Here is a 26804-nt window from a genome sequence, read left to right on the forward strand (position 1 = left end):
GATGAGATTACTGGTTCTGTGGATGAAGGGAAAGCAGTGGATGTATTGTTTCTTGACTTTAGCAAAGCTTTTGACCCGGTCTCCCACAGTATTCTTGTCAGCAAGTTAAAGAAGTATGGGCTGGATGAATGCACTATAAGGTGGGTAGAAAGTTGGCTAGATTGTCGGGCTCAGCGAGTAGTGATCAATGGCTCCATGTCTAGTTGGCAGCCGGTATCAAGTGGAGTGCCCCAAGGGTCGGTCCTGGGGCCGGTTTTGTTCAATATCTTCATAAATGATCTGGAGGATGGTGTGGATTGCACACTCTCAGCAAATTTGCGGATGATACTAAACTAGGAGGCGTGGTAGATACAGTGGCAGGTAGGGATAGGATACAGAGGGACCTAGACAAATTGGAGGATTGGGCCAAAAGAAATCTGATGAGGTTCAACAAGGATAAGTGCAGGGTCCTGCACTTAGGATGGAAGAATCCAATGCACCGCTACAGACTAGGGACTGAATGGCTAGGCAGCAATTCTGCGGAAAAGGACCTAGGGGTGACAGTGGACGAGAAGCTGGATATGAGTCAACAGTGTGCCCTTGTTGCCAAGAAGGCCAATGGCATTTTGGGATGTATAAATAGGGGCATAGCGAGCAGATCGAGGGACGTGATCGTTCCCCTCTATTCGACATTGGTGAGGCCTCATCTGGAGTACCGTGTCCAGTTTTGGGCCCCACATTACAAGAAGGATGTGGATAAATTGGAGAGAGTCCAGCGAAGGGCAACAAAAATGATTAGGGGTCTGGAACACATGACTTATGAGGAGAGGCTGAGGGAACTGGGATTGTTTAGTCTGCAGAAGAGAAGAATGAGGGGGGATTTGATAGCTGCTTTCAACTACCTGAGAGGTGGTTCCAAAGAGGATGGTTCTAGACTAGTCTCAGTGGTAGAAGATGACAGGACAAGGAGTAATGGTCTCAAGTTGCAGTGGGGGAGGTTTAGGTTGGATATTAGGAAAAACTTTTTCACTAGGAGGGTGGTGAAACACTGGAATGCGTTACCTAGGGAGGTGGTAGAATCTCCTTCCTTAGAAGTTTTTAAGGTCAGGCTTGACAAAGCTCTGGCTGGGATGATTTAATTGGGGATTGGTCCTGCTTTGAGCAGGGGGTTGGACTAGATGACCTCCTGAGGTCCTTACTAACCCTGATATTCTATGATTCTATGAAATGATTCTTTTCTTCAACCTATTGCCCCTCCAAAAAGGAGTTTATAATCAATAGTCTGAGTCTGAGATATGTTTACTTCAGAATTCTTTGTATTCTGTGTGAAATAGTGAATGGACCTTGATAAGGCAATATAATTATTATGCTGTCTGGAGTGGCTCATGACAGAGAATGCTGAGCTCAGGGCAGACTGTCGAAAGCAGGGCAGACACCCCAAACTGATGGTGAAATCTTATTATAGAACATACCAACTCAGTAACAAATGTGAACTCCTAGATCGCTGTAACAGTTCTACCAGAGAGTCACAAACAGTCCCCTGGGGCTCTCCAGTCTCTTGCCACATTGGCAAGCTGGACTTAGTGATAAACAGTCATTTATACAAAAAATTACAAAATATTCAGGTTGCTTCCAGTCCTAGGAGATCCATCACTTACCCCAGATCAATTTTTACCTTAGATCTCATGCCAAAGATAACACATGCAGCCAATCCTGTAATTAACTAAAGATCTATTAGCTAGGAAAAAGAAATGATTTATTTACAGGTTAAAACAAGCAAGCGTATAAACACAAATGAGTTTCAGTCTGTGATTCAAAAGCGGTCAGATGTAGTAATCTGTCAGCATTTAATGTCTTCAGGGCTGAACCCAGGTCGACCCTGGGGATCTCTGTTTTTTGTTTCATAGCTCCAGCCCTTGCGAGAGTCCAAACAGCAAAGAGATGAAAAATTTTCATGTCATCTGTTTTTATTTCTCTCTTCCAACATTCAAATAGATGGCCGGAGGCCTTCTGTACATTCTTGTAGATGGTTGGATGAGGCAATTAACAAAGCTTTTTTTCTATGATGGCCCACTTAATTTTTGATAGCCCTTCTGAATGGGCAGTGGGAGCCACTATTCCCATCTGAATTCACACATTCAAAGCAGGCATTTTTATAATTATAAAACACTTACGTTTTACCTTGCAGGGTAGAATACAGACATTACAAGTGAGATTAATGCATACAGCAATTTACAATAATTTCATAGCTTCTAAGCTTTAAATACATGCTTATAAGACTAATATCTGTTTTGAACAAAACTAGTATATAGGTAAACTGCTTTGGTTTCCGGCTATGAGTTTCAATTCTTCGCTAACGCCTACGGCCTTGGCCAGAACTGGCACTTGGTTTACCAGCGTCACAATATCTTTCAGTGTTTCACTTTTTTTTCTGAAATTGGTTCTGAAATACAGTCCTGTAATTCATCATAACTTGTACCACATTTTCTCTTTATTCTTCATACAGATATGGGGGAACATTTCAAAATATTTCAGTAAAACTACCAATCACATTGAACAAATTTTTCCAACCTACGGAGATGGCCTCTCAAGACTTCTTCCAGCGCTGGAAACAACTGAGCAAGTAAGATTTGAACCCAGATTGTAAATTTCTCAGTGAAAGGGCTGTGTTGAATAATATCTAGCTTAGTGGTGCTTCATTTCCCATTACTTATATTTACTTATATCAAATACTTCAATATAAGTAAATACTGCTGTTGAACTTCAGCACTCTACCAGCCATGCTCTTGTGTTATATATTTTTATAGCATGATACTAACTTGTATGTTTCTCACAGTCCTCAGCAAGAAATGCAGAACATCTTTAAAGCAAAGCATCCAATGGATACAGAGATCACAAAGGCAAAGGTAGGTAACAGTGTGATATTTTAACAGACGGATTTCAGATTTGGAGCAGTGGCATTAACAAATCTATTGATGCTGACATTTTATTTTGTCCCTCTTTTTTTTTTTTTCTTCGGGGCATTTGAGTCTTGCTGCTTAGGCATGAACACATTGCAAATTAGTCAGTGAGGTAATTGCACTTAGCAGCATGGAAATATCTGTAGGATTTCCATAGGTCTTAATCCAATTTGGTTTATTTCGAAAAGTTCTAGAGCTTGTTGAGAAGAACATTGAAATGGTTTATTCTGAAATGTGAACTTCATTCATGTAATTGAATTGCAGGGAACTTCAAAGCCTACTCTCTACTAGAGCTACTAAAAAAAAATAGATTTTGAAAATGTTTTTCGTGTAAGTGTTTCCTTTTTGTCAAAATGTTTTGGCTAAATCTACCTGGTCAAAAAGCAGGGTGAAAACTGACTCTTTGTTGACATGGTGAAATAAGAAAACTTTCAGCCAGCTCCTCCTCTTTTTACCATTCATGCCCTGTTTATCGCTCAACTGTTTGCTGTTATACTTGTATATTCCATGAAATCCTATTAGCATGATTAAATATTCCAGTGAAAACTTCACTGCATACCATCTGGCAACTGGAGTTAAAATCTGGCCAATCATCAGATAGGGTGATGAATATCTGTTAGCCGTTTAGCATGGGAGGTGTGTCAATATGGGGCAGTTTTGGGCCACTCTAGTTCAGTGCCCCTTCACCGTACATCCATTTTTATAATCTTTGTAAAGAAAACGTAACTGACTGGATTGCTTTGTATACTTTCTATGCAAGACTTCCTGTATAAGTTGAAGTTCCTTGTTTGAATTCCCTTATTTACTAAAAGCAAGCAAATTAGTATTGTACATTTAGACATTGCTATCTCAATGATCCATACCTGTTTGCTCAGAAAGAGACCATGTTAAGCTTACCGTGCTGCCAGAGAAATAGAGCTGAACTATAACTCCAGATATAGAATCTGCTCTCAAACTTAGGAAAGTTCTAATTCTGATTATTAATCATGTTTATTACAGTAATGCCTATGGACAAGCAAGATCAGGACCCACCACTGTCCTGAACACTGTGCAAAGAATAGTAGACAGTCCCTGCCCTGAAGATCTTACAATTTAAATAAACAAACAAGCCAGAGGGCAGGGGAAAGGGCTAGAGCATGCAAGCAGAGTGTGATAGTGGCAAGCATCATGTTCCATTGAGTCTTTTGTGGTGCTAAATGCATCAACACCTCAATAAGAATTCCATGAATCTGAACTGGAGTATAAGTCCACATTTAAAGTGCTGCCATTTTAGATAGTGCCGACCAAATAAACGTTGAGAATGGACTCACAACTGCAGCCTCCCATGTATTAAGCCCAATTGTAATGGAGAAAAAGCAAAGTAAACAGCAGTAGTAGTATCTGTTACTGCTTACTTTAAAACTGGGGATGGGGTTTAGTTAAGAGGTGATTAAATGGAAAGACCGTGAAAGGAAGAGGGGCTAGGGGAAATGGAGCAGGTGAGGAGGAGGAGGAGAGGAAGGTATGAGGGACAGGTGTGGAGAAGACTTAAATGTCTGAATCTAGAGAACTCAGATCCCTCATCCTATTTATAAGTGTTGCTACTACTTGAGTGCCAAACAAGTTTATCTTCAAAGTTCAGTTTGTGGTATAGGAGCAGTGTTCAGATGTCAGAATTCCTATGCTACTATTGTTGCTGTGAATAGGCTGTTTCATGAGCATTCTTGGACACTTTTTGTACTTTTGTCTTCCTGCCCCTGCAGTGTCTCTAAACCAAGTCTCTGTTTGGGTTTTCTTTGATAGATCATTGGCTTTGGCTCTGCCCTCCTTGAAGAGGTAGATCCCAACCCTGCTAATTTTGTTGGTGCTGGTATAATACACACAAAAACTACCCAGATTGGATGTTTGCTGCGTCTTGAACCCAACCTTCAGGCACAGGTACCTGCTTTTGTATTTGCAAGTTAAATATAAGTTCCGGTTTACAGAAACAGAATAAAACTTATCTTACCAACGTTTCTGACTAAACATGCCTTGTGCTTTTTTTTAAAAATAACGTGCAATAGAAGTAGTTATGTGATGTCTCACTCAGTTGTTAATGTAAATAAACCCCAATAGGTTGAAAACCAAGGCCGCTGGTTCTGGCTTTGGCTTTCAGCAGGCTACTTTTCAGCTTTCCAAAGGCCTCCGCTGTTTTGCATGCATGCTCACGTATTTTGTTACTCTGAGATTCTTCCCTGGAAAATATACCATCCTATCATCAAACTACAACTCTCCTTATTGTACAGAGGACGCTAAATTAATCTTAATAGTCTTTTTTGTATTTGTTTGATACACCCCTGAAGGTTTAAAAGCTTCTTACTAAATTTTCCCTTCAACATCTTAGACAAAACTGATTTTTTTTTGCTATCTCTGTTTCTAAATGAACGAAATATAGCTCTGTTTTGTCTACTGCTTTGTGAATCAGCAGTGGAAGAATGCACATCTCTAGAAATAGTGTTTGCTACTGTTGTAAAATCAAAGGGACTGAACGTGATGACTGTGTTTTATGTTTCCTGGTGATATTGGAGTTGAAGAAAATCCATATTTTGGGGGGTTGTGTTGGTTCTCAGTGGGAATGAAATGTGTTGCTTGAGAATCCAGGTTTGGTGTACAAATCTCTGCTTCCCAAGTTGATGGGGTTAGTGAGAATGCCTTTATTTGCTCTGAATCAGTTCCTCCTCTTCCTGCTGCTTAATGAGTGATCACTTAATGGGTTTTCAAGGATTGTCCATGTTTCAGTACCAAGGTATGGTAGCAGAGATTTGAAAATTCTAGATAGGCAGTTAAACAGGAAAAACTATTTATTTTAGAGCAGAGTCAGATCTGGGGAAATCCTAGTGGGAAAAGTACATTAAACACCTTCAGAGCTCAGAGGACCTGTCCCCACAGACTTTCAATATTATTTGTGCCTGAATAAAATTGTCAGTGTCTCACATGAAAATTACTAGCCATTGCTCATATCACAGCTAAGTGGCACCTGTACCGCTTTGTTACTTAATCTGTACACTTCTTCTGATACATCCATCTAAATGCAGACATGTTTCACTGTTGTCTTATAATACATAGATTTCTTATGTGCTCTCTTTCAGATGTATAGACTCACACTACGAACAAGTAAAGAAACAGTATCTCAGCGATTATGTGAACTGCTGTCAGAACAGTTTTAATGGTAACAAGATGAGTCCAGTTTTGTTTCTCCATTTCTGCCATAGTTGTCCTCATCCTACTGCAAATAAATGTCTTGTACATCAGTGTCTGAGTACTGCAGCATTACCCACCACCAACTTCCAGCCTTAAAAGGACTTGTCCCTTTCATATGAAATTAAGGATGTAAAATGTACGGTATAAAATGACTTCTAGATATAAAAAAATCATGGCTTTTTAGCTTATGCTATATAAAGGGTGGGAGAGATGTCTATCTTAATTGTGCTCTTTTTTTTTTTTTTTTTGCCGAAGCTGGGCTTTTTAAAACTTAACTAAAGGGAAATGAGCTTAGGCAAGTGTGATAACTCTGAGTATTTTCATTGAAATGCCACTGTAAATTGCTGGTAGCATGGTGCTTTAGTGCCTTTACTAAGTGCACCTTTCTGCTTTGAGCTAAAAGAAACCAAATGTAATGTCCAGTGAGCTTAATTCGTATGTTAGCAGAAGATCAGACTGACCAATCTGCAAGGAATTGATCCAACATTTCTGTTCTGGATTAAGATAGTCAGAAGTGGCGTGACTGGTTGACTGAACTCATGAGTGAAGTTTCTTAAAGGTTTTGGCATCTAGTCTGTGATGGGTAGAGAGGACCGATTCCAAGGTATGTTTTTAAATTTTGTTGTTCAGTCAGAGCACTGCAATATCACACAGAATATATTGCTTAGTCAGTGTAGCATTAATATTCAGTTGACTTCTACTGCACATGGAAAATTTTTTAGGACCAAAAAATTTGAAAAGCTTAATATTCTCAACATCGCCCTTTAAACTAGCTTTGAGTTCAGTTTTTTTTCTCCTTTTTGCAGTACAGGACTCAGGAGGAATTTTTTTGCTTAGCAATTATTTATAATTCAATTGAGGAAGAGGAGGATGTAAGAAATCCAAAATGAATTGCGTGAATTGTCCTCCAGAGTCAATATTGGGTCATTTGTCTATACACGTCTGTTTTTTCATCTTGAGGAAAGCACTACGTTAACTAGGCTTGGTTTTCCTGTTCTTAGTCAAATGGAGCAACTGAGGATAGGAAGGATGTGCATTTGGTTTTTCTGTTCCCTGTCAGATTGTTCCTTGGTAATGCTGATTACATAGTTAATACTGCATTAGTCATGGAGAGCAGGTTATGATCACATGATGCTGCAACACAAAAAGAGAGGGTGGGGAGAAATCATTCTGATCCTCAAGGCACAACATGTCCATCTGACTTTTTAAAAAATGAAGTACAGGATCTAATTTTAAATCATATTTTCTCAGATAACATTTGTTTAATCGTGTGACCAAATTGCTGGGCAGTGAACAATTAATATTTGTACAATTCCTTCTCTGCACTGCAGAGAAGCATAGTACTGGTGAAAATCTCCTACAGTCTTGTCAGGTATGTGGGTTGGTTTCTTTTGAGGTGGGAGTAGAAAGGCTATAATTAGCTTTTACAGTAGTTTTCCTGACTCTATGCATTAAATAGCTCATTGTTCTACAAGAGCAAAGATTTGCATCTTCTCTGAAGAAATCAAACATAATTATCTTATTTAGATCCTTCAGACTTTTAGATGCACCAAAGGTTACCTAAGCAGATCAAGCTCTGCAGTTAAGACAGCTGCTAATTCCCAGCCTATCAACAGTAGCGATGTGTGGGACAGATTTAATACAAAGGAGCGTGTCTGCCATCACTGGAGTCACAAGTTACAAGCAACCCCTCATATTCAAACTGTAAAATTTCTCTTTGAGACAATATATAAATCTCTTTGAGACATACTGTCTTACAGTATGTACATTTGTAACCAGGCACACCCTTACTATGATGGCTTGAGATGCAGTGCTAGTAAGATGTTGGAATTGCACACTAAATGAGGCTTCTGTTGCCATGCAGCACAATGCACTTGTGAGGGAATTGGATTCTGCATGACTAAACATGCCTTGTGACTTCTTACTTTTTAGATGACTTAGGCAATGGAACTGGATAGGTATTAACTTGGTTCAGTCAAGGGCCAGTGATGTATTTTGAATGTAAGTTAAAAATGAAAGACAAAATCCTTCAGAAGTGACTAGTGATTGTGGATGCCACAATTTTTGGATGCTTAAATTGAGATTGCTTACGGGGGCCAGATTTTCTGAGTGTTGAGCACCCTCTGTCTGAAAATCAGGCCCCTTTAGGGTTTCCCAAGTTGGGCACCAACAAATCACTAGCCATCCTTTAAAACCTCTGACGTCTCCTACAAACAAGTTTGGCTAGGTAAACTGAAGTACTGTACGAAATTACCTTCTGAATTTGGCAATTAAAAACAATGGACAGTAACTAGGACCAGTGAAGTCCCAAATGACCCTTTGTTGGGGGGTAAAGGGGGTGTCCCAAGTAAGTCCTTTTAATGGGCCCATTTTTGTGCCCTTGGAACCTGTGCTGTTGTGTGCTATATTATAAAAATTTGAGATGTTAAACTATGCTATGTTAAAGTGAGTGCTGCAGCAGATGCAAGGAGAGAGCTGCTATTTCATTCTTCCAAATCCTATTGTACATCTGTCCCTCTGGAAATACAGATACTATACCTTCATTAAAGGACACCCTGAGACACTGTTTTTGTGTACTGTTTTAGTTCACTTTGCTTTGGTTCAAGTTGTGGTGAATTATGTATTAAATATGGGGAGGAGGAAGGAGAAGGATTAATAAATGTCTTAGAATGTTGGATGTATTAAAAAAAAAGTAATCAAGCTTTATTCAAATGTCCACAATTCTGTATTGGATGAGATGTTTCAGAGAGCCACACTAGCAGTGTTGTGAACAAAACTAAAGACACACATTGTTCGCTTTGTGAAATGATGGTTGGACATTACCAAAGTGATTGTATCCTCTCTCAAGCAGTTTATGCAGTGAAAACAGTATTATTGTTCAAAGTACAGTATTAGGCATTGACACATGAAAATAACTGAACAGCAGGACAGAATATCATGCACTTTTTGATCTACACTCCACTGTGTAACATTTATGGTGATCATTTCATTTGTATGAATCAAAAGAAAATTCTGACAAATTGGAGGATTTTCTTATGACTATATAGAAGATTGAAAAGAAATAAATGCATCAAAAGAACTATGTTACCTTGAAATGAAAAATAAATGGTTAGAACAGTAACCTAATATTTATCTGTCTTCCATGTTACTTTCATGTTTTGGAGGGGGAAGGGGGAGTATGCTAAAATGTATTCGGATGTAATACATCATAGTTTTTCAAATACTGTACTGTACAGTACTTCATCTGCAAAACAAAAAGGCTTTCTTCTCCTACATGTAATGTGGGAAACAAAACTACATAAATGAGGTTTATGTTTTGAAAAGTGACTATTGTGTGTATATATAGAGTAACGTGGGGTTCTGTACTAATCTCTTAGAATTCTTTACTTGAAGAATCTGAAAGTCTGTTTCTGACTTTCACTTGATCACCAGTTATTAAAAATTACTGCATTTGAAACTGTAAAATAATTTGGATGCATGAGCTGTAAGACAATCCAGCTCACTCTCCCATGGTGGGTTTTTAGTGCCAATGCACTAACAGGAATAAAGTAATGAAAATGTCTCAGTTAGCTGATGGAATGCTGAATACACACAAGGGCCCATCTGCTAAGTAAAGTGGTGTTGCTTTTTTTTGGACCACAACATCACTTATTTTATCTGTATCAAAACTCCTTCATTGTGGTGCACTTTCCAATTGCACATACTAAACTTTTGCATTACTCTAGTCAAGCAGTTGTGATTTGCAAAGCAAATTGTGCAAAGTTATAAAAACTTGCACTGATTTTCTGCACTGTCAGTTAAGTGATTTTGCAGGTAATCTTGACTTTTAAGGTCTTTTTTAAGAATTGTTGAGCACCCTGAAGTCTAAAGAAAGCTCCAGATGCTCAGCATTTCTAAATATCAGACTGTTTAATTCAGGTGCTACCATTCCCTCATATCTCTTGTTCCATTTACACAGTTCTCCTGTGGTATGTAACCACAAATTCAAATGAGTATGGACTGGTTGTGTCTCTGTATCCAGTAAAATACATATCATGAGTAAAATACCAGTCTCCTTGACAGTATTTGTGTGTTACTCTAATCTTAATAGGTTAGTCTTTCGCCTACCCATTCTGCTTTGAACTAATTACTTATTGAAAATATAGGCAGCCATATTCTGAACAGCAAATTGGATCATTTCACTATAGAGTCCATTAGATATTAGGTAGTCTGGTTCCTGTTGGAATAGGATTGCTCCTTACTGTACATTTGTTGACATCCTGAACAAAAATGGGGTTTTCTCTGGATCCCCTAGTATCTGAACTGATACTGACCACCTTAACTTTAATCTTCCTTTCAGCATAACTGATAAGCTGCCTCAGACTGACTTTCCTTTGCTCTTCAGTCCTTATGTGCACCCAAGTAGTGCTCTTCCATTCCACCTTCCAGCACTTACAGCTTTGGCTGATCTTGTTGGGGGCCAGAACAGCACACGAGCTACTGTCCTCTTTCTTGAACTGCATGCATTGAGGTGCATTGGGTGAATCACCCCAAACCCTGGGGTGTGCAATCTGGAACAGTTTTCAAAACCCCTGTGCTGTCAAATGCTCTATGTATCAGGGAAGAGGGCAGCTGGTGCACAGAGGTGTCTGGGTCAGAAGTTTCTTGTTAATATCGGGAGGATGGTGGGAGTTTCCCTGCGTAGAGGAGAGAGCCAGGGAGGGAGTCTGGAAGGCTAGGAAGGGTGAACAGCAATTTCATCTCATTGTTAACAAATACCTATTTCTAATCTGCCAGACTTTCCTGCACTCACATGGAAAAGCCCCCACTTCAGTCTGTTCCATACCCACAATAACATTTGGGCCTGGAGGATTCTCTAGGAGCCCATTAACACTTTTTTTTCCCCAGCTACATAATTGCTTCAGAGCTATACATATAAACCGTCCTCAGCAAGACTTGATCATCTGCTGCCTTGAGGGAGTCAAAGATCAAATTATAGAACCCAAATCTCCTGTGTGGCTGCTAAATGCACTAATCATAGAACAACAAAATCTAACCATTAGGTAGACTTCTGATTAGTCAAATAATTTACACTTGTAAGTGTCTTATTAAAAAAGTTGTTGGCTATTGCAAGTCTCTCTCCTGTTATATGGTTTAATTGCAAGAGTTCCATTAAAACTTGGTCCAGCACTTCAATACATTTAATCATATTCTGAATTAATCTATTGTTCCTTTCTTATGTAGGAAACATAGGAATATGATGAATGCCCACTAAACAAAAATACCTGACCAATCATGCAGATGTGGGGAAACACCTGAGGAACTGTGCTGGTTTTGATATTTCCAGGACTGGTGATCATCACATAAAAAGCTAGTCATACCATATTTTATTGTAGTCCTGAATTACCATGACATTTACCATTAAAATATTAGCATTCCAAGGGTGGTACAGTAGTACATTATCTAACACCAAATTTCTCCTTGTGTAAACACTTCCAGCAACCTAACAATTTTTGTTGTCTGATCTCCATCTCACGTTAGCTTTCTGACAGTGAAGTGCCCAGAGCTGAATTATTCCTGATTAAGCTGCACTAGAACTGTGTTAAGTGTTCTGTAGGAGGAGAAGAAGAATGCAGTGATGCACTGCGGGGGTAGAGGGCACATAGTTGGCCTCTCTCAAAGAATAGCTTAGGAGTAAATGCTAGGGTTGGGGTAACTTCCTGCATCTGGAGTTCACCTGTGTCTATATCTAATATCCTTACGCCTCAAGAGCACGTTTTTTGCCTTAGGAATCCATTGTTGGACATTTTAAAAATTCCTTAGGGGCTGGTACTATCAGACTGCTTTTAGAAAGGTGTCTAAACCTCTTTTCCCAGTTGAAATTAGAGAAGTTGGACAATACCATACTATCAATATACATGGTGTATTTTTCAGAACTTAAACATGTCCAGCAAGTGTACTTTGTTCGCCACACGGTGTCTGCATCTCCTCATTGGAAGACATGGTTAAATGGGAAAAACACGAACAGCTTCCCCATTCTCTCAGTGTACTCTTCTGCAAGCGCACATGGTTTGATAGACAAAGGGGAGAAATTTGTTAGCCTTGCAGACGGAGAAAAAGAGAAGAGTATTCCCCCTGAAGAGGGGGAAAGATAGATACAATGTAAAGGAGAGGATATATGATGGTGTCAAATGCAAACTAAGGGGTCAGATAAGATGTGGATGGCATAGAGGCCATAAGACTTGGCCAGAAAATCTTATTCAAAATCTTTGAGTGGCTTCAGTAGAATGAAGAGGCAGAGTCCATATGGGAAAGGATCTAAGATGGAACTGGAGGAGGAATTAAAAGGTATGACAATAAACATGTTCAGGTTAGAAGAGAAGATGATGGGGCAGTAGTTGAAGTAGGAGGAGATGAGGAATGATTTTGAGGTAAGGAGGCCAGGGTTTGCTCATGTAAAGAGGGGAAAGAAGCCAGAGGGCAGAGAGTTTGATGAGGCTAAGGCTAGTGCAGCAGTGAGATGAGTGCAGATGGGATGCAGCTTAGAGAAGAGAAGGAATTAAGTTGGGGTGATAGTTGATGAAGAGCAGGCAGGAGAGTCTGTCTGACATGGGAGGCGAATGGGGCATGAAAGAAAGAAGAGAAGAGGAGAGTGAAGGAAGATTCACATGCAGAAAAGAAGGAAGGGGCAGTTGAGGGAGAGTGTTTTATGGAGAACTGAAGGTTGCAAATAGTTGAGGGTAGTGGGCATAGGAGTTTGAGAGGATGAAGTAGTGCTGCTTGTCCAAAAAGATAGCAAAACTGAAGGAGAGAAAAGAGCAGGAATTTGTGGGTCTGGAACTTTCTCCAGAGGTAGCCACTGGTGCAGGGCTGGAGGAAGTGGTTGCTGGTGAACCAGAGTATGGAGTTAGTGGAATGAGACATTTTGAGGACCACTCCGACCAGTGAGAGGTTCTGTCACCACTTGCCCTTTAACTTGGCCTTTGTTCTGTGCAACCATGGTTTAGATTCTTGACAGCAGTAGCCAGACCACAAGCATAAGGTCTCACCCTGGCTTTCACCAGCCCAGTTACTCTGTGCAGGGAGACACCATTGGCATTTCCAGTCTCCTGAGTCTCCCCTGGTTCTTAACGATCAGACATTCAGACTCCATTCCTCTCTGTTTTGTCACCCCCACAGGTGTGAAATCAGCCCCCCAATTAGCTCAAATTGGCATACACACTCCCCACAGTTTGCATACCAGAGACCTGTTTGGGATAAAAATAAAAAGTTTAATAGAAAAATTTGATTCTGAGATGAAATAGTAAAGCCAAAATACAAGTTACACAGAAAATAAATATAAAGATACAACTTCAGGCATTACACTTCCATAATAGATAAAGTCCCTTTTTCAATAAGATGGCTGTTGCCTAAAACAGTTTTCCAGTGTACCCCTTACCTGTAGGAGTGCTCCAGCGTTCATTGCAGCCTCCTGCCTCACGACTGTTCCTTAAATTCAGATTAAAAAAGCTCACTTCCAAGCCTACTTTTAAAAGGCCTTTTTGTTCCCTTAGTCCACAGTAACTCATGGTTAATCAGAGTGTGGGCGGGGGGGGAATCCCTCCTGACTGGATGTTCAAGAGCGATGATTTTTTTTTTTCTTTTTCAATTTGGAGTTGTCTCAGTGTCTTTCCATTAACTCTAACGATCCATCATTGTCTTTTCCTGGGATGGACACTGGGTAGTTATTTTAAACCAGTTTTGTGTAAACAATTGGCTTGGGAGGTGCCTTTCCCTGACTGCTCACCACCCTGCTGAGAGATGGACCTGAAGTTTCATCACGGACGAGGAGCACAGGTTTCTATAGACGCAAATACATAACCACAGTCTGTAGGCATCTAATGACTATCAAGCTCAGAACTTTATAAGCTCTCATAAAAGACCTTACTTGATATATTTTTATAGTATAATACAGTGTGCAATCACTTGGTTTAACCGCTTATTTTGCGGGGGGGTTATAACAGTCTGTTCTCCCCTTTGAGTGTCTGGACCATGATTGTCACAGTATGTGTGTGGCAGGGGAGAGATGCAGAAGGATGAGAAATGAGCATGTCGAAGGAGCCATTGCTGGTTAACGTACCTTCTGGGCTTAATCGCTGTAATTCTGTTACAAAACCACTCTTGGTTCAGAGAAACACCTGTTGCTCACTGGCCTTCTGCTGTTCCCACCAATTTTTGTTCTGCCTCCACAGTTGTCGACAGATTTAACAAAGAAGGCTTCCCTGCTGCAGAGATTTACCGAGGGGAAAATGCTGACATTCTTTTCAAACTCTTGGTTAACAGTTTAGTTCAATAATCTGGCTAATCCCCAGGTGTATCCAGTGCCGGGGTTTACAATGGCATCAGTGGCCTTATGGAGCCGGGCCCATGCTCAGAAGGGGCCGTGGTCTGCTCTACTTGCACTGGGCTGAGACCCCACCAGCCTGCTGGCTCCCCCGCCCCGCCCATCTCTTGCTCCTCTCGGCCTGCCCTCCAGCCGGCCGAGCACTCCTCTCTGCCTCCTGGCTGGCACTCAGTGCACCTCCAGCTCCAGGCAGTCTCTCTGTTTCCCACCACCTGTGGGGCCCTGCCTGTCTCCCTGGAGCTGAGCCGCCTGGGACAGGTGCAGAAGTCTGGCAAGTCTCGGCAGTGCGGGGGGTGGGCTTGACTGGGCCCCTCCAGGCAGGTGGTTCCTGAGAGAGAGTCCAGCCGGGGCAGCCTCTGGCCTGGCTGATCGCACCTCTCCAGAGGGGCTAGAGCGATTCCCGGCCCCAGGACCAGCCCTGGCTGCACTGCCCGCTCAGCCCAGCACACACAGTCACCTCCCAGCGGGCCTGGTGAGTGCAGCTTGGAGGAAGGGTGTGGGGGAGCGGGTCTCTGAAGGGTCTAGGGGGGTGCTGGGCTGTGAGGGGATGGGGAAGATCTGTGTGTGTTGGGGCACTAGGGAGTGGGGGTTCTGTGTGGGGTGCTGGGCAGTTGTGGTGGGACTGTGGGCAGGGGGGTACTGGGCAGGGGTGGTGTTGGGCAGGGTGCTGTGCATTTTGGGGGTTTGGGAGCGTGCTGGGCATAGCGAGTCCAGGGGGGCTCTGGCCATAGGGAGTCAGAGGGGGGTGTTGGGCACGGCAGCTGTGTGGTGCGGCATGGGCTCACCCCCAAGAGGAAGAGGCATGGTGGCAGCACAGGGCTGGGCAGGACACTGTGTCTGGGAACTGCCTGTTTGTAAACAGTGCCCTCGCACTGGACTGCGTGGAGCGGGGTTGCCCCTGGCTGGCCACTTGCTCCGAGGACCAATCTACCCGCGCTGTGCTTCATTACCCCCATGGGGGCCCACAAATATATTTGGTGCTGGGCCCACAAAAGGTTAATCCGGCCCTGGGCGTATCCAAGGCTGCCTCTGCCATTTGAGGACTTTTCCTGTCAGTGTTGCATCATCTTCTGAGGTGCTGTAACACCTGGTGCCCCTGCAGTCTTTAGGGAGAAGATTAAGCTGAGACAGCCAAAAGGAAAAGTCTCTCCTGCTTCACCCTGCTGTGTGGTCTCCCAAGGGAGCTCCACTGTAGGAAGAAGGCAGTTCCCTCCTCACAGCCCAACTTTGAGTAGGTTCACGTGTGTGCCCCCACCTTTGTTGTGAAAGGAACCCAGATGGGTTGGAAAGGCCGCTTCTGCCTAAGATGCATGTCTCCCACTCCTGAGCTTAAAAAAGAGGCAGATAAGATGGGAAAAGCCAGTTATAGTGGGATCTCTTCCCATCTCCATGATGGGAGTGACTCCAGAAAGAGGGTATGTCCACTGGAAGAATATGTGCGAGTCCCTAGAGCCTGCACCAACTGCCTTGCTCCTGATTTGCAAGCTTAGCTGCTACCTTCCTTCAGACTGCAGATGGAGGATGTTAGACACAGAATGGATCCTGCCATACCGATAGCGTGGCAAGGATGGTAACCTGGTCCCTCCCATCTTCAGTACTAATATTCCAGGCAGGGTCCTTTAGGACAACAGACCTGTATGAGACTCCATGTGGAAGGGAATTGTAGAACCATGGGACCTCCCATCCTGGGCTTTTGAGGAGTCCATCTTGAACCCCAGACTACTCCATTAGAAGACAGAAGTGGGGGTCAGAGCAGGTGAGGAGACAATCAGTTTTTGAGGGTAAGGTGAGTCCTAATCATCTGAAATAATAGAATCATAGAATATCAGGGTTGGAAGGGACCTCAGGAGGTCATCTAGTCCAACCCCCTGCTCAATGTAGGACCAATCCCCAATTTTTGCCCCAGATCCCTAAATGGTCCCTTCAAGGATTGAACTCACAACCCTGGGTTTAGCAGGCCAATGCTCAAACCGCTGAGCTATCCCTCCCCCCTATTTGAGTGCTCTGAGCCCAGTTTCACTCCTCCCTCTGAAGCGGAGCATAGGCCCAGAAACACAAGGCGAACAAATGAAAATTCATTCTTTAGTGGAGGGAGAGTTAGCCATCTGAATGGGTTAGCGGCTCAAAAATATTTAACTAAGAGGATAAACTTTTTCATTCAGAATGCTTTGTAACAGAGCAGGTCTGTTGCTGCCCTAAGTAAGCTATAATAACACTTTCTCTCCTTCCCTGGGAAGATATCATTGACAGGAATGGGAATTGCCAGCCACACACAAGCTGTGAAAAGTACTGGGCTCTTGTCCCCAGATGCTGCTATAGGTCACCATGTCCTGCTAACCCCCTGTCAAGGTTCCTTCCCTACTCTGAACTCTAGGGTACAGATGTGGGGACCTGCATGAAAACCTCCTAAGTTTACTTTTACCAGCTTAGGTTAAAATTTCCCCAAGGTACAAATTAATTTTACCCTTTGCCCTTGGATTTCCACTGCCACCACCAAACTTTATCTGGGTTCCTGAAAAAACGGAGTTTGGACACTTCTTTCCCCCCAAAATCCTCCCAACCCTTGCACCCCACTTCCTGGGGAAGGTTTGGTAAAAATCCTCACCAATTTGCATAGGTGACCACAGACCCAAACCCTTGGATCTTAGAACAATGAAAAAGCATTCAGTTTCCTTACAAGAAGACTTTTAATAGAAGTAAAAAAAAATCACCTCTGTAAAATCAGGATGGTAAATACCTTACAGGGTAATTAGATTCAAAACATAGAGAATCCCTCTAGGCAAAACCTTAAGTTACAAAAAAGACACACAGACAGGAATATTCATTCTGCAGCACAGCTATTCATCAGCACAGCTATTTTCTCAGCCATTTAAAGAAATCATAATCTAACACATACCTAGCTAGATTACTTACTAAGTTATAAGACTCCATTCCTGTTTTGTCCCCGGCAAAAGCATCATACAGACAGAGACAGACCGTTTGTTTTTCTCCCTCCTCCCAGCTTTTGAAAGTATCTTGTCTCCTCATTGGTCATTTTGGTCAGGTGCCGGCAAGGTTACCTTTAGCTTCTTAACCCTTTACAGGTGAGAGGATTTTTCCTCTGGCCAGAAGGGATTTTAAAGGGGTTTACCCTTCCCTTTATATTTATGACACACACCCCCACCCCCGAAGCAAGCCCATGGGTGTTTGAGACGGGGAGCAGCCCAGTTGTGGAAGAATAAGCAGCTCACTATTTCCTACTTTCCAGACCTCACCCCCATTTCAGGATGCTAAAAAGTTCCCCAGTGTACACTAATTCACGTTCAACTTGGTATCAATACTGAAGGTAAACATGTCTGTCTTGCCTGGTGATGAAGGACATTGTGTTCCTAACCCAAGCAGATTTTCACATGCATGAGTGGGCTCCTTGCTCAGGAGGAATTAAGGGATCACCTGATAGGTCGAAATATAGTGCAACCAGTGTGATGTGCTCTCAGCAGTTTTTCAAGCTCTCTTCTTGGGCTTCCTGTGAACTCAGCAAGGTCAAATTCAAGGTTTCAGTCCTAAATGCCAAAACCTGTCGTGGACTGGCCAAAGTTCCCTCACCCTGTGTGAGCATGACCCTCTGACAGCTACATCCTCCTGGAGCAACAGAAATCTCAACTTCCAACAGCAAAATGTATGCAAGGAACAGAGCATTCTTAGCATTGGCTATGAATCTGGAACAAATCATTTCCTGAAGAGATCAGGATGGTCCTGAACCTCAGTATCATCAAACCAAACTATAAAACACATAATTTTGGGTTTGGTTTTGGGGTTTGGGGTTTTTTTTGGTTATCTAGAAATAATACAACCCCAGCCTCTGCTGACTGTAGGGATATGACGAGTTTTTAAGACATGAAAGATGCTAGTACCAGGAACATAGGTATGACTGATAACTTTAGTAAAAGGGCACTGCAGTTGTCCCAATTGCAGATGCCTGCTCTTCTGGGAAACATGGCTGCTAAGCCTTTAAGAGTTGTTAGAGGTTAAGAGTCCTGAGTACTGGATGGGCTGAGTAACAGGGGAATTCTGCAGTTAGCAGTTCTGGAATCCTCAGACAGCTTGGAGTTGGCCAGTCAGTGCATCTGCCCTGAGGTGGTGAAGGAAGAAACAGTGGTGAGGGGAAAAGCCTGCAAATTGAGAGATTTAGAGGAAATTAAGTTCCATAGATGGAAATAAATGTAGGATGTAATTAGAAATGGGGAAGTAGCTTGTCCAAAGCAGAGTTAAGGAGGGCATCAGGGATATAGTAAGACAACCTGTCAGAACACTTTATCATATACATTATTCTTAACTCCCCCTCTCAGATACTTGATTTTTTCCCAGTTTTCTTCATTTTCAATTTTTATTCCATTAAATTCTTACATGGCCAGGTACCTGTCTCATTAATGCTTTCCATGAAACCTAAGTTTGGTGTAAGGACCTGTTCTTTCACTCTGTGCTGAAGTGACCGTGTTCAGATAGCTGGGGTGAGAGGCTGACAAAGGTCAGGACTGAGCTGTACTGATGGTCATGTAGGGAAATAGAATTTTATTAGTAGGGACTAGAGCTCAGGGGTTTGAGAAGCTTCACAACAGCTCACTGTACCCAAACACACACCATTTTATTGGGAGTGATGTGATTTTTGGCCTCTGCAGCAAGCTGTCTCACAGGGACAGAAGAAGCTGTAGTCTTTATCCAGTTTTCAGATCTGTCCGCTCCCACTGATTGGCTGCCTTCCCCACCTTTCCCTCTTCAGGGTGAGAACAGCCAATCACAGCTGCTGCAGGAAGCAGAGTGCTTTTCCCCGTTCCACTCTCCCACAGAGGTAGACATTGGTGTGGGGGGTAGAGGGAGCAGCAGATACCGTTTGCTCAAGAGGCAGGGAGGATGGACAGTTCAGGGCAGCCCTGCTTCTAACTTCCCTCTGCCCTCTTGTGAAAAATGGGTTAACTCCCCACTACTTCCCCTCTGCACTGTAACACCGGGCTTGGGGAGAGGGAAAAGAGGACACCTTCCTCCATCCAACAGCTATCCCCAGATCTGGCATGTGGAGGTGGGCTGCGGATATGTGAAAAAGAGCCTCTACAGCTGAGGGAGAAGCAGAGGTAAACTAGGGGCATAAGGGGCAAGTTCATAGATTCAAAGGCCAGAAGGGACCATTGTGATCATCTAGTCTGGCCTCCTGTATAACATACACAAATAGAACTTCCCCAAAGTAATTCCTAGCGCATGTCTTTTAGAAAATCATCCAATCTTGATTAAAAACTTGTCAGTGCTAGAGACTTCACCACGATCCTTCAATTTCCAGCCATTGGATCATATTATACCTTTCTTTGCTAGACTGAAGAGCCTATTATTAAATATTTGTTCCCTATGTAGATACTTATAGCCTGTAATGCAGTCAACTTTTAACCTTCTCTTTGTTAAGCTCAACTGAGCTCTTTGAGTCTATCACTTTAGGGTATGTTTTCTAATCCTTCAGTCATTCTTGTGGCTCTTCTCTGAGGGGGCAGAGCTGATGTAGTTCTGGGGGATGAGGCAGACGTCAGAGCTGGAGGTACAAAATTATGGGTGTGGGATCACTGATGTGGGGTTGGAGAGCAAAATTAATTGGCATTTTTGGGTTTTGGAAAAAACCTGGAGGTTCTGCACCATTAGGCAGCACGTAATATATTTGTAATTTGATCTCAGTTGAGTCTTTTAGAAAGAGCTCCTCTAGGTGGGCCCAAAATGGCACGGACCATTATGAATTTGTGAGAATTGACAACACTAGCTGTCTCACAAACTGGGGTGGGCAGGGGGAGTTCAAAAATCCAGAGACAGACCAAAAATATAATTGTTTTTTTTGGCCAATCCCCAGACTTTTGGGGTTGGCTCATGATTTTGACTTTTTGGGGTTGGCAGTAGTACTATTCTCTCAGTTGCTCTAGGTCATGAACATGTAAAAATCCCCCTGCCACTCCCCTCCCCCATAAAATATATTTAGAAAAAAATCTTGTTTTTGTTAAATGAGAGATGGGAAAGGAAACTATTGAAGGAATACACAGATGACATCACTGCTGTGCTAGCTTTTTATTAGCAATTTATTGAACATATATTTCTTTTTTAAATGTATCTCTAACCCATAAAACTGCAAATGAGAGTACACTTCTCGATAAAGGGCACTGAGCAACAATGGACAAATATTCTGTTAACAGGTCCCTCCTACAAAAGTGCCTCAACCTGACTCCAATTGTCCAGGCTGCCAAACTGTCCTGCAACTCCCAGGCAAACTACTCTACTGAAATCTCCACCTGCCTGTCAAGTGACTCCTCACACTCTTCCAGCTGTTAAATCTTCCCATAATATCCCTCATAGGTGCTCTGAGACCCAGCTACTGAACCCTCTCACACTCCCCAGAGGAATGCTTTCACCCAACCTCCCCTCTCTGCAGAAAACCCCACCTCCCATCTTGCTGTATAACTTGCCTACAAACCCCTCTAACATCCAACTGCTGACTCAGCCTCAAGACCCAGTAAGCATGCTGGACTTTCCTGCAATCCCCTCTCTAAAGAGCACCCCATATTTGCCAGCTCTCCCTATTTTTAGCAGAATATTTATTTTTCAGTGGCTGATCATCCAAAAAGTTCCCCCAGTCTGCTGGTTCAGTGGCATTTTTAAAGGTTGTTTGTATTTTTTTCTGCCTATTTGTCTCTCTTTATAGTATTCATGTGTTGGCAGGTATGTTCCCTTCATCTCTAACACCCTCAGGAAACCCTCACCAGTCACAAATAAGTGTGATGGCTTCCTTCCTAGATATCATACCATTTTCTCACTTCCTGGCAAGCCTCTAGGCTAACTTATTCTCTTCTCTCCTAGTTACTCTTTTCAGATGTCATCCACTTAGACATTGACTAGCATTCTATGGATTAGCAGATCATTTTATGAATTTATAGAAACACTGCAGCTGTTTACAGTAGAAAGCGCATTCTAACCCAATCGTCACTTGAACATAGATGTAAAGAATTAGCAGTTCATTACAGTGTATTTGAAAGAGCAAAACCCCCATGAGTATTATATGGTACATAATCAGTCAGGCCAGCCTTCAGCATTTGGTTAAATAGTGTCTTGAGCAAGCCAGACACTCCTGGATCCTCCCTTACTCCCCCCCAATTTAGAAATAAATTATTCACATCATTCTAATATTATAGTTATCTGCATTCTAGATAACTGCCCTGGTTGTTTCCCTACAAAGCTGGCCCACGCAATCAGCAGAAATAGATATGAGAGGTCATAGTAATGAACAGTCATTGTTTCAAATGTTGTAAATTGTTATTGTGTAATTTCATTTAAAAAAAATCTGGTTTGATACTGTTTGAAAAGGCCCAGCTAGTGCGTGCAACCATCGTAGTTACATACGCAGCCACCAAATATGATTATCTCCATAACAAGCCTCTTTCCAGGGTGATCTGGGTCTAGGCAAGGCATTTTCAGTTCCTTTTTATGCAGTGTGACTGGCATACAGCAGCCACATTCCACATCTACCATCATCTTTGCGATATTTAGCCTGTTAAAATGAAGAGAAATAAAGTATTTGATTAGGCAAAACAGCTGTTTGCAAGCCTTTAGCACAAGAGATGGGAGACATTTCCTGGCTTACTTTCTACCTTTATTTGTAAACTTGAAGATTTTTGACAATTTTAGTCTGTGGTGACCTCCTCTGTACAAGAGAACAGAGCAGCTTGACATCCTTAGAAGTGACACATGTCTTGGACGTAGATGTCCATGTTTTTATTTTAAGGAAGTGGGGAAATGTAGTTCTCTCCCTTGTAAAGCAGTTCAGCAGACTGGTGCTTAACAAAGCATATTCTTTTTAAAAAAAAGGTGATAAAATAAAGCAGTGTGGTTTACTGTGCAATTTGCTGTGCAATTTCTCATAGATCCTTACTTTGCTGAAGATGGACACATTCCTTCACAGCGGATCAAGGTTACGTTTGTAGAACATCCTTTGTAAGTCACTTGCTCTTCATATTCAATCTCTCTACAATGTTCTGTCAAATGTAAAAGAAAAGAAAGATAATTATCAAAAATCTAGCTTAAGAAGATATTGGATTAGCTCTGGTGGACTGAAAGCATACAGGCTAAATCCTATGGGAAAACATTTCAATTAGAAATTTCCAATAGGCTGAAGAGAACTGATAATTAACAAGCCAATAATATAAAACAAGTAATTTTTAACTTAGGCACCTAGGTTGAATCAGAGCTGAAACAAGAAAACACATTTGAGAAAAGGGTAAGCAACTGGAATCACTAATGAACAAAATAGAATCCAGTTTTAAAGAACAAAGTGAAAATGACACCCAACGGGAAACACTTGAATTGTATTACTGATGAGAATGAAAGGATACAAATAATACAGGTTATCAAGCCAGTTCTGGTTAAAAAATCTTTGATTTCTTTGCCTTCTAAATAGCATAGAGGTTAAGGACTTAAAGTATGTCTCTCTGATAATAACGTGTCCGTAAACGAATGACAATCTGATTTAGCCATCATACAGGATGTCCATACTGTAGCATCAATCGGGTTAATCTTATCAAGCTTTCTCTCTCCTTCCCTCCCCACCAGACTTGCATTCTAGGTGGAAGACACAATGTTACTTGTTGCTTAGTGACTATGCTCAATGATGTTACCAAATGAAATATATTGACGTCTTATTTTATATTACGAGGTAACTCAAATTAACACTACACACTGAGCAATAAGTTGACTGAAAGGTCTAATGGTCCTAGTCTGGGAGTGCTGTGAACAGAGATTGCTTTCCCCCTGTGGCTCAGCACCTCATGCTACTCTTAAGTGATCTTCTCTAACGAACACTTAGAGCAGTGCTAAGCCTCTCATCGAAAAGAAGGGTTGCTGGGCTGTAGAACCGGACTATAGTGTTGACAAAGTAAATGGAATAAATTATTAGGAACCGGAAAGTCTATCCTATTAGACACAAGGATGGGATGCCTCCTTCCAATCATTATTTTATAGTCTGTATCTCAAGAGCAATGATTTGAGCCCTTCATTTTGATTAAAACTCAACATTTTGAAAGGCATTGGTAATGTCCTGAAAGGTCAGGAAACGTATGTGCGTTACCCACGTAGGGGATGAAAAAGTGTTAGAGGAAAGAAAATAGCATTATAAATAACAAAACATCATGGAAGCCAACACAGCACTATTACATTGCCTGCTGACTGAGGAACTAACCTTTTGAAGGTGTTGTAGCTTGAGAAGGCAGTTTGCCTGTGAAAAAGGAATACACAGTAAACCATGTGAATGAAAAGAAACAAAGCAGATATCAAAACTTAAAAGATCAAATAGTGGAGGAAAACTTTTGAGATTTAATTTTTCTCCCATTCCAACAAAGGGCTCATTGCCTGAGTGACATCAAGGACAGTACAGGGTATTTTAATCTGGTATAAGTAGCAAAATGTCATATCAGGGTGCTCAATCTTCATACTACAGAAATGATCTTGGATTTATATAATCCCTTTCCTACCCATGGTATCAGAAAACACTTGACAAAATGAGTTATACAATCCTTTTCAAATGATGGCTGTTGCATAAAACAAGATACTTTTCTCTTTCATCAGAAAAATAGACAGAGCTCTTAATCTGAATGCTTTTCCCCCTCAGTTACCAAAGATAGTCAGCACTTCGGTACAAAGAGAGCATTTGGTTGTCAGACACATAATGTGAGTGACGACAGAATTGTGACAGGCAGTTATACAATTGGTTAAGCAAGCAAAGATCTGCAAAATATAGAGAGCTGCTCTGACTGCAACTGTCCTCCAAAATTTTCAAAAGTGTATCCTCCAAGTTATATTTTCAAAAGAGACTTAGATACCTAATTAAGTCAGTGAAACTTAGGGTCCTAAGTCACTAACATGCTTTTGAAAAACATTACCCTCTAACTTTTCCAAATAGCCTATCAAAGGAAAGATCTTCTGAATAAACAAGTATGTAACCTTGAGGAAACTCGAGTATTTGTCAAATTCTTAACAGGTATTCTCATCCTACGTGCACCAACTCAGAAACAGTTGGGAATTCATCACTCAAACACAACACTCTCATCCCGCTCACATAAAACTGGTGAACAGGAGAAGTAAGTTGAGAGAAAAGAAAGACTCAAATATAGGGGGACAATTTAAATCTGCCCATCCTACAGTGTGAAGTACCAATTTTAACAGTGGCCTGTGGTACTTTCAGCCAATTATAATGCATTTTCTGCTCTAAAAGCTAAAAGTGGAACTGTTCAATTGCCAAAATTATTTTTATAACAATGAGTTGAAGATGGTGGTTAAGCCGTAAACCAATGCCGACAGAACAGCACAGTTTGTGGCAGGCAAGGAAGGAAAAGGTGTCTAAATACTCCACAGAGCCTAAAAAGAGAGAAAGGATCAGTAAAATAAATGCAAAATAAAAAAAAAATCATTGGGGAACTTCGTCATTTCCCCACTTTTTTGTCTTGTTGTAAAAGGAACTATTTTCACAGTAGAAAGGTAGATAACATTGCAAAAGCATGTAAAGTTAAGGCATACCAAATTAACAATATGACCAATAAGCTATGACACTTCTTGGCTATTCTTGCATTAATAGTCTACTAAAGTGAAAATTCTGTCCTGGTTAATGGCCATATTGATGAACCTCTAAATGGCAGAGTTCTGTTCAGAATATAATGAAAAATAAAAAGGTTTTGAATATATCAAAAATTGCATATTATCTCACCAAGGAATACTAATGATGATTCTTACACATTTAGTGGTGGGACCTTAAGAAGGCTTGTCACAAAAATAAAGGGAAGGGTAACCACCTGTCTGTATTCAGTACTATAAAATCCCTCCTGGCCAGAGGCACAACAACCTCTTATCTGTAAAGGGTTAAGAAGTTCAAGTAACCTCGCTGGCACCTGACCAAAAGGACCAATAAGGGGACAAGATACTTTCAAATCCGGGGGTGGAGGGGGGAGAAGAAAGGCTTTGGCTGTTCCATGTGGCTTTTGCTGCAGACAGAACAAGAAAGCAAGCACTCCAACTCTTTAGTAAGTATTTAGCAAGGAAGTGCGTTAGATTATCTTTTGTTTTGGCTTGTGATTTTCTCTGTGCTGAGAGGAAAGTGTATTCCTGGTTTTTCTTTTTGTAACTTTAAGGTTTTGCCTAAAGAGAAATTCTCTGTGTTTTGAATCTAATTGCCCTGCCACTGGGGGCAGCCCAAGGCCCCTACTACACCCCAAGGAAAACCCCAGACCCCTTATCATTCCACCACACCATTCTCCAGCAACCCACGTCGCCCCAGTGACCAGTCAGCTGGGCAATGTTTTAAATGTAATGGGCCGGGGCATGTAAAGTCCAACTTCCCCAAGAACCCCAAGATATTACAGTTCATTGCATCGGGGTCACACCAGAAGTCCTCCTGCCCAGATACCTCCCAGATACAGTTTCCTTCGCTCTGAGGGTAAGTGTGGGCAGGAAGAAGGTTACAGTGTGGAGGGACACTGTAGCACAGGTGTCAGCTATCCACCAATCCTTAGTGGACCCCAACTTAATCAACCCAGAGGCCCAAGTGATGATTCAACCCTATAAGTCCAACTCTTTTGATTTGCCTACAGCCGAGTTGCCTGTCCAGTACAAGGGCTGGGCAGAAATGTGGACTTTTGCAGTCTATGATGATTATCCCATTCCCATGCTGCTGGGGGAAGACTTGGCCAACCATGTAAAGCTGGCCAAGAGGGTGGGAATGGTCACCCGCAGCCAGACTAAGCAAGCTTTCACACCTATCCTTTTTCCTGAGCCTTCCACCAGGGCCCTGTCTGTGTTATCAGATACTCAGCTGGAGGTGGTGGAACCGGATCCCCTGCCAATGACTGAAACAGCAGTAGTGGATCCAGTCGCAGAAACCTAACCAAAGCTAGTCCCAGAACCAGAACTGGCAAAGCAACCAGCACCAGAACCATTGCCAGCACTGAGTCCAGCGCTTGCAACCCCATCTGCAGCTCCAACACCAGAGGGCACCACCGAGCCTGCACTGGCAACAGCAGCAGATAACCCTGCACAAAAGGCTCAGCCAGAGCCTGAAATACCACATAGTGCACCAGCGGAGAGTGGTTCACGGTCAACGGAACCAGCCCCATCACCTGCATTGCTTCCAGAGGGACCAAGCCCAGGGCCACAATCCAGTGAGGAACTGTCGGCTCCACCATCAAGGAAACCGTTCCAGGCCGAACAGGAAGCAAATGAAAGCCTCCAGACAGCTTGGAAGG

General features: G+C 42.1%; 1 protein-coding gene across 6 annotated transcripts in view; it reads left to right on the top strand.

Annotated features, from left to right (window-relative positions):
* The window catches only part of AP2A2 (adaptor related protein complex 2 subunit alpha 2), a 108151-nt gene extending 96614 nt beyond the window's left edge, over window positions 1-11537 (top strand). For 5 of the 6 annotated variants that reach the window (XM_077818242.1, XM_077818248.1, XM_077818244.1 and 2 more), the window contains 4 exons: window positions 2486-2602; window positions 2816-2885; window positions 4722-4856; window positions 6047-9279. In XM_077818242.1, the coding sequence (XP_077674368.1) occupies window positions 2486-2602; window positions 2816-2885; window positions 4722-4856; window positions 6047-6124 (400 nt within the window). In that variant the 3' untranslated portion in view covers window positions 6125-9279. Of the gene's footprint in view, window positions 1-2485; window positions 2603-2815; window positions 2886-4721; window positions 4857-6046; window positions 9280-11381 lie in introns of those variants that run through there. The other variant, XM_077818243.1, reaches the window with a different exon arrangement.
* The last annotated feature ends 15267 nt before the right edge of the window (window positions 11538-26804 follow it).

Source organism: Eretmochelys imbricata, chromosome 6 (assembly GCF_965152235.1).
Source record: "Eretmochelys imbricata isolate rEreImb1 chromosome 6, rEreImb1.hap1, whole genome shotgun sequence".
NCBI classification, from domain to species: Eukaryota; Metazoa; Chordata; order Testudines; family Cheloniidae; genus Eretmochelys; species Eretmochelys imbricata.